Source organism: Gopherus evgoodei, chromosome 4, assembly GCF_007399415.2.
Source record: "Gopherus evgoodei ecotype Sinaloan lineage chromosome 4, rGopEvg1_v1.p, whole genome shotgun sequence".
NCBI lineage: Eukaryota > Metazoa > Chordata > Testudines > Testudinidae > Gopherus > Gopherus evgoodei.
Window position 1 is genome coordinate 15,414,051 of NC_044325.1, and position 8,874 is coordinate 15,422,924.

The following is an 8,874-nucleotide window of genomic DNA, read 5'->3' on the forward strand; positions in this document are numbered from 1 at the left end:
CAAGTTGCCATGGTAAAATTAGGTTTAAAACTTTTTCAGCAGTAATGATTTTTGTGCGGTTCAGAGATCACATACTAGTTGATTGTGAATGCCATAATTTCTGTAGAATCAGATTTCTTTATAAGACTGACACTCCCATTTAAAGGTGATCTGGAAAGGGGAAAACAACAGATTGTCCTCCCACTCTTTCCTCCCTCCCCCCCCCGTCTGAGAAAGGTCTGAAAAGTTTTTTAATAAAAGGTGTGTTTGGGGGCGATTACTCCTCGCTTGTTTTTTACTGTAAAAATTCAGGTCTTTTTCTTGGAAGACTCTATGGATGACTGGAGAATTATTAAGCATCTGCCACAAGAAAAAGACACTGCAAGTAAAACCCGATTGATTGAAATGAGAGATGAAGGATGAAGAAAAATTGAAAGAGTCCAGCGGAGGGCAAAAAAATGATTAGGGGGCTGGAGCACATGACTTATGAGGAGAGGCTGAGGGAACTGGGTGGGATTGTTTAGTCTGCAGAAGAGAAGAGTGAGGGGGGATTTGATAGCTGCTTTCAACTACCTGAAAGGGGGTTCCAAAGAGGATGGATCTAAACTGTTCTCAGTGGTACCTGATGACAGAACAAGGAGTAATGGTCTCAAATTGCAGTGGGGGAGGTTTAGGTTGGATATTAGGAAAAACTTTTTCACTCAGAGAGTAGTGAAGTACTGGAATGGGTTACCTAGGGAGGTGGTGGAATCCCCTTCCTTAGAGGTTTTTAAGGTCAGGCTGGACAAAGCCCTGGGTGGGATGATTTAGTTGGGAATTGGTCGTGCTTTGAGCAGGGGGTTGGACTAGATGACCTCCTGAGGTCCCTTCTAACCCTGATATTCTATGATTTTTATTAAGACTATGTAAAACTCACTGGTATTACGGGTGATGGGGGCATTTTTAATTCAAGAGAAAAGCTGTCAGATATCCTCCAGTAAAATCAGGAAACATAAGACTTTGTTCCTAACGTTTTAAAGGATAAGTGCAAAAAAAAAATCTGTCCTTTTACAAAACAAAACCAAGAACTCTCAGGCTTTCTTTCATACTTCATAAAGAAGTTAAAAATGGCACAAACTTCCAACGCCACCCTAGCGTGCCCACCCCACCCCCATTTGTAGGTTACCACTGATGTTGAAGGGGAATTTTTTTGTACTGTGTAATGTCCATGTTGTTGAGATCTTGTCTTCAGCACCATGAAGCCTTCTCTGCACTGGTCAGTATAAAGCACTGGAGCATACCTGAATTTGGCAGTAAAAGACAAACTTAATGTTAACTTAGCATCTTACTAACAATAACTCAGTTAGAAATATCGTCCACGTGGGTGCATTACAGTAATTAGGTGTGAGAAATACAGTTTTCAAACTCTAATTAATGATTTTTGAATAAACTTCTTTACACATTTATGGTATCAGTGGCTATGACCGTTTTATGTTTTACCTATAAAAGCTGACCTGTTTTATGTACCCTTTATGGAAACAGCGCAGTCATAAATTAAAAGATGCAACTCTTCTGAATATTTTACTGGTGGTCCTGTATTTTCCTGCCAGAAGTTCAGCTGTTTTGGGTTTCTTGGGATAACATATGAAAAGGTTGTGTGTGCATTGCAAGTTTATGCTTGAATTGCCAAGCCAGAGGTGGAATGACTCAACCTTCCCAGGAGCAACGTGTACCAAGATGTGATGAATCAAAACAGCTAGTTGAAGCTTAGTGGCTTTCATTACAACTGTGAAAACCAATTCTTATTTGTGGTGCTGTATCTGGCTTTTAAAGGTTGAGGCAGCCACTCTGTTGGTGATGTTAAACTGTAATCCTGGGGATTTTATGTGCTTAATTGGATTCTATGGACCAGCTCCTTAGCTGGTATAAATGGGTATAGCTGCACCAAAGTAATTTACTGGATGTAGGATCTGGCCCTACATCTTTATTATGCAGAGGGCAGGGATTATGAGTTTATGGCACTAAATGAAACATTCAAGGCCCATTCTTCTTCATCCAACGCTGCCACTTTACTGGTAGTTCTTAGTGGGCAAAATAACCTCAGTGTTGGGCTCCCAAAAAGGGCTGAGGACAGCAGAGAGCTTGAGGACACACGACGAGCGTGGCCTCTTCCAGCTTCAGGTCATTGGTTCAGATTTGGTCTGGATATTTCCAGCTCTGTGTGACATGAGTTGCTGGTTTCTATCCACTTGCTAATAGGGATTCTGGGGACACCTGTCTCTGATGCAATTTCCCTATCTGTAAAATGGGGAATATACTTAATTCACAGAGGTGCTGTGAGGATTCGTTCACTAATGGGTCTGGTTTCGCAATCACCTTGCACCAGTGTAACTGCTCCAGATGTACCTTCTGGGAGCAGAATGCGAAGTGTTGGTGTCACCAACCCAACCAGCACCATGCCATTCTGCTGGCAGTCTAGCACTAACTGGACATAGACCTACTCAAAGACCCCTTCACGGCAATGTAGGGAAGCTTGTATTGCCACTGTCCTTCCATGCTTGTCCTTTGAGTTACTAGAGGACTTTAGACTCAAGTGATTCTATAGACGTCTATAGAGTCTGATATCTTTCATGTTCTTGACTAAGTGCTTGAATTTACTCACCACAAGTAGCCACGTTTTCAAGAGCGGTAATGAAAGCAACTGGGGGAAAAATGCATAGATACCCACTGCACCCAGAAAACCTGAAATTTGTGAGCACGCCTCGCGATGCATTTCCACACATGCTGACCTATATTATACACCTGTTTCTACTAACTGGTGTGCCAGCAGGCCTGAACACAGGTGCTGCTGATTTTTTTTGAAAAACTACACGATAACCAAAAAACCTTCCCTTGTAGTATCGGAGGTGGATTGCAGTTCGTACTTCTGCTGTCCAGGACCAGGCCCCCTTGCAAATATTATGCATGCATCACATTCCATTCCCCAAAGTGAGGTTAAGATAGCAAATTTTAGTCCTGTGGAGTGGGAGCAGGGAAGGAGAAAGGAAGGGGGACGGCTGCCTTCTGATTGGCTGTGTGCCTCACTACCCTGCCTCCTCCAGGGGCAGAGTAACCAATCAGAGCTCAATCTCCCTCTTCTCCCCCACCCCCGCCTGCAGCCACCGCCGGGGGGCGGTGGGGAAAAGAGCCACCCCTCCCTAGGCTGGAAGGGAGCAGGGACTCTGCTACAGCCCCCCAGGGTTGGGAGGGGAGAAGAACCCCAGGAGAAGCAGAGGTAAGATGGGGAGGTGGAACTGGGGGATGAGTGTGAGGTGAGGGAGTTGGGAGGGGTAGAACTGGTGCGGCTGGGGGGCAGAATTGGGGTGAGGTGGGGGCTGGACTGGTGGAGGGTGAGGTTGCAACTGATGGTGGCTATGGGGCAGAACTGATTCGGAGACTGGGGCACAGGATTGATTTGGAGGACAAAATTCATTGCTGGGCTTGGGATGGGCAGATGTAGGGGTAAGAAATTCTGCTGCAGGGGCCAAAATCCTACTACTCAATACATTTGGGAGCCTTGTTTGGGATTGGCTCCTGAATATTCATGAGTTCATTTGGAGACAATGTGGTGTGCCTCAAAATAACAAAAGGTATATCAAGGTGTGCCGTGGCAGAGAAAAGGTTGGGAACCACTGTTCTAAGCACATGGGCAGTTTCTTCAAGCACATCAGGTGCACGGCCTCTGAAATGTGTCAGAGGTCTTTGAATCCTTGTTTTCTGAACTTTACAAGCCATATTGCACATTATCTTGTATTATTTAATCAGTAAAACTTTCAGAAAGCTACCTTTTATGAGACTGTACAAAATACAGGCATATATTTATATGTGGTCTGACTAATAATCTGTGCTTTAAGTATGTTAGAAATCATTCAGGATACTTTGCTTATTGAACAATTATGGGAGAAGCTAAATATATTTGATCATTATAGTTTCTAGCTGGAAAAGTTTTCAGTGGTGGGAACTTTTAAAAAAAAACAAAACTCCTTGGGGTTCCCACAATATATATGATTTGGTTTTGGCCTAAAACAGTATTTCTCTTTGTTTTTAGATATCTAAACCATGTCCGAGCTACCTCTCCACAGGATCTTGCTGGGGGCTACACTTCCTCCCTTGCTTGTCACCGAGCCCTACAGGATGCTTTCAGTGGGCTTTTCTGGCATCCCAGCTAGCCTGCATACACTGGCCTGTGAGCAGTGGGCACTGGACTGGAGCAAGGAGCAACTCAAGCAAAACTCCAGTGAAACTGCTGCCATCTGCACTATGCTTAACCTGCTGTCACCTTTTTCATATATATATAAAATACTTAGGCACAGCTGGCTTTACTAAAGTTGTTTTTTTTAAGTCTGCACAAGAGCTTTGTAAAGTGGTGGATACATTTTTGTGGAAAGGGAACTCTTTAGTCATGTGGCACTTTGCTGAGAGGGGCTGAAGGAAGAAGCCACATCTAATGGAAGATGTGAATAATTCAGCTATGGATGTTTGAGGTTTAAAAAAGAGACTTGTAAATTTTTTAAAATAAAACCAGACTTTTTATTAAATTTTGTGGTTTTACTCTTATTGCAGGGTTTTATTTGCACAAGCACTTAAATGCCATTTTGATTATAACATTGAGTCAATATTCAAACTTATGGTTTTTTTCCCATAAAACTATTTTCTCCAGCCTAGACGAGCGGGTTTGTTTCCTAATGCCCGTGGCGGGAGACAAGAAAAGGTAGAGCTGTGCTGACATCACTCCTATATTAAGCATATTTGATGTCACTCCTCATGTTACCTTTGTCCAGAAAGTGGCAGTCAAGTCCCTGACTAAGTATCAGAGGGGTAGCTGTGTTAGTCTGGATCTGTAAAAGCATCGAAGAATCCTGTGGCACCTTATAGACTAACAGACGTATTGGAGCATGAGCTTTCGTGGGTGAATATCCACTTCGTCGGATGCATGACTAAGAATCCTTCACCTCTGTTTCTGGAGACTAAGCTTAAGTGGAGCATCATTACTAGTTCAAGTGGTTCTAACCAGAGAAGGCTGAAGGAGGCCAAATGATATAGAAAAGAATACAACAAACCTTTGCTTCATCATTTTGTGTCTCTCCCCCTGGCCCCACTCCCCCAACACGGCTCCTTTATTAAGCACAAGAAGTTTTCTGTGACGGTTTAGAACAGTGGTCCCCAAACTGTGGGGCGCACCACACAGCGGAGCATCCGGGGAGCACAGTAGGGCCCAGGAAAGAGTGCCAGCTAGTCCTGCTGTGCCCCCAGCTCCACCCTGGCTCTTGGGGGCAGAGGGTGAGGAAGGGTGCAGACACGTTCCATTACAGGTAAGAGGGAGGGGTGGGGCACAAGAGGAAAAGTTTGAGCACCACCAGCTTAGAAGTTTCTCAGGGCAGGCACATTCACCTCCAGTCTCCTATGGCTTTCTCTCATTCCCATAGGCCTGACTATCTGGATACTACTTGCCCCACAGCTTGCTGCTGCCACAGATTTTAGGCTAAGGCTACACACCAGCTTAAATTGATGTAATTGATGTCGCTCAGAGGTATGAAATAGCCATCCTCCTGAGTGACACAACTTATGCCGACTTAGTGCTGTCCACACTGGCACTTCTGTCGGCGGTAGTACTTCTCCCCTTGCAGGGGCTGGAGCAGGGGTGGGCAATAATTTTTGCAGGGGGCCACTCCATGGATTTTGATAAGTCATCACAGGCTGCACATTTCTATTGTATTAATGGAAAGGATGTGGGGTCTAGGAGGGAGGTCCAGGCTGGTGCAGTGTTGGGGTGCAGGAAAGGGGTGTGGGCTCTGGGAGGGAGTTTGGTGCAAGAGGGGGCTCCGGGCTGGGGCAGGGGATGGGGGTGCAGGGTCTGGGGAGGAGTTTGGGTGCAGGAGGGGTTCTGACTTGGCGCTGGGGTGCAGGAGGGGGTGTGAGGTGCAGGCTCTGGCAGGGAAGCACTTACCATAGGTGGCTCCCGGCCAGCGGCACTGCAGGTGCTCGGGCAGGCTGCCTTCCTGCCATGGCCCCACGCTGCTCCTGGAAGCTGCAGGACTTCTAGCAGCCCGAAGATCGTGAGAGAGCAGCCACAGATCCTGGCGGGCCAGACAAAAATGTTAGATGTATTTTGCCCACCCCTGGGCTGGAGTCATTAAGCCCAGGAGAGAGCTCTCTCCCATCGGCTTAGAGCTGCTGCAAGCTCACTAATGGAGCCAGAGCCTTAGAAACAGTTGCAGAGGAGGTGGAGTCCCAGGCCTGTACATTAACCTCAGGAATGTCCTTTCCCAGGTATGCAGTGTTGTTGTAGCCATGTCGGTCCCAGGATACCAGAGAGACAAGATGGGTGAGGTAGTATCTTTTATTGGACTAACTTCTGTTGCTGAGAGACAAACTTTTGAGCTACACAGAGCTTTTCTTCAAGTCTGGGAAAGGTAAGTGTCACAGTAGCATAAGTAGTTAACACACATTCGAAGGGACCATACAAGGTGAAGAGGCCCATTAAGACCCCTGAAGTCTGAATAAAAAAAAGGGGGGGGCATTAGTGATTTACGTCACTCCAGTGTGTCCTTTCAATCTATGATTTTTAGTGTCTAGGCTCATCTTTTGAAAGCATTGTGCAGGTTTCCTTTGAGGATGAGGATTGATAGGTGAGATGTAGTGAGTGCTTTGTGAGAAGTGTTCACCCACAGGCGATGGAGTTTGTCTTTCAAAGTTTTCCTGTGTGACTTCATTCGAGACTGTAGTGATAGTCTGATTTCATCAACATAGTTGTTGGGGCATTTAGTGCACTGGGTGAGGGACACCACATGTTGTGATAGGCATGTGTAGGACCAATGGATCTTGAACGATGTAGAGGGGGGATGTCGATCATTGCAGCAGTGTAGATGTCTCTGCAGGTTTTGCATCTGTTGTTCTGGCAGGGTCTGGTGCTGCTTTTGGTGTGTCCTGGTGTGTGGGGAGCTTGCTTCTTATGATGAGCTTGAAGAGGCTGGAGGAGGGTCTGAAGGCCAAAAGAGAGGGTTCAGGAAAGGTTTCTTTCAGGATAGGTCCCTACTGAGTATGAGTTGTAGTTGTTTGTCGATACCCTGTCCGGATTCCAGTATGGGGTGGTATGTGACAAATAGGGGTATGTAGTCAGCAGAGGTTTTACTTCTGTATTGAATCAGGTAAGTGCATTGACTATATGGAAAAGGAACTGGCCAAGGACAAGATGAGCTGTCTCTATCTTGCTATAGACATGTGTTTAGGCAACTTTTTTAATTTAGGGGAGAGCTAGAGTTAAAACATAATGGTGTATCACTTGAATGAGTACTTTTGTATCATGACTAAATTTGTCTATTTTTAATAAATTGAGATAAATGAACTTCAGTTCCAGACTTTCCTCTATTAATGCAATCCTTATTTTGGCGGGGGGCGGGGAAGGCTAATGCCCTTCAAAGCCCCGGTTCTTTATATGCATTATAGAGTTTAAAGTAACAGATTAAATTGGAGACTGGGGATGAGAACAAAGCCACAGAGTGAGGAATATCAGCCTCTGCCAACAGATGGCAGAAGCTAGTCAGCAAGCTTAACTAGCAGCAAAGGTTAGCTAGGTCTTAGGTAGTTTGAGGCGGTTAGCCGGACTGTGGAGAAGTGACATGGACCAGCGTTTGAAGGGGAGCGTAGGATGTGAAAGCAGTTTTGACTGGGGAATAGAACCAGAGTTCCTAGCATAGGTTACACATGAAGTAAAGTTTTCAATTGTATCTTAAAGAGCTGTTAAAAACCAGCTGGTCTGCTTTTTCGAGAGGGAGAGGAAAGGAGGGTTGGTATCACAAGAAAGCGACAGCCTTGCTACAGGGAGGCACATGAAGCACGAGAGAACTAGTTGTAGGAGAACAGTTAACATTAAACAGAAGTGGTAGAAAGGCAGCTGGGCAAGTTCCATACGTTTGTACTGTATTATAGATTGGTTGTACTGTGTACAAGCATAGTGATGTGAACGTGTACTTGTTTGAATTCACACAGGATGACATTAGAGAAGCACTTGCTTTGGTTTCCCAGATAATTCCTTCCGCTTGTTGAGTTGTATCATTTTAGATGTCTAGTCATAAATGTGAATGCAGCCATGCTAAGAACATGTGCAAATGATTAGATACTTAACTGGCTATTTTTAAGTCCAGTTCCTAAATATGGGTGCAGAAGCAGTAATTTCAGGTGCAGTTTTATACTCAGTATTCAGAAAATCTAGCCTTGGATGTGCCTAAATTCAAGTACTTTTTCATTTACATTTTCATCTGCAAATTTGACACCATCAGCTCAGGATTGAACAAAGACTGTGAATGGCTTGCCAATTACAGAACCAGTTTCTCCTCTCTTGGTTTTCACACCTCAACTGCTAGAACAGGGCCTCATCCTCCCTGATTGAACTGACCTCGTTATCTCTAGCTTGCTTGCTAGCACACATATATATACCTGCCCCTGGATATTTCCATTACATGCATCTGAGGAAGTGGGTATTCACCCACGAAAGCTCATGCTCCAAAACGTCTGTTAGTCTATAAGGTGCCACAGGATTCTTTGCTGCTTTCATCTATATGTAAATATTTGTGAACAAAATGAGGCGACAACTGAAACATGAACTGGAAAGATAAGAGCAATACTCAAATAAGTGCTAAAGATTCTAAAGTGTGCTGGGTCACTTAACGTATACAATATAAATAAGAGGGATTAAATGACTTGCCCAAGATCACCTAGCAAGTGAACTTAAGTCTCTGGGGTACAGTGGCTGGAATTTGAAGCTAGACAAATCCAAACTGGAAATAAGGCATACCTTTAACAGAGAGAATAATTAACCGCTGGAACAATTCACTAAGGGTTGGGGTGGATTCTCCATCACTGGCAATTTTTAAATCT

General features: G+C 44.7%; 1 protein-coding gene across 1 annotated transcript in view; it reads left to right on the forward strand.

Annotated features, from left to right (window-relative positions):
• Window positions 1-4,678, forward strand: part of MNAT1 (MNAT1 component of CDK activating kinase) — a 201,981-nt gene extending 197,303 nt beyond the window's left edge. The window contains exon 8 of the mRNA XM_030558526.1: window positions 4,046-4,678. Within this exon, the coding sequence (XP_030414386.1) occupies window positions 4,046-4,166 (121 nt within the window). The 3' untranslated portion in view covers window positions 4,167-4,678. The remainder of the gene's footprint in view (window positions 1-4,045) is intronic.
• The last annotated feature ends 4,196 nt before the right edge of the window (window positions 4,679-8,874 follow it).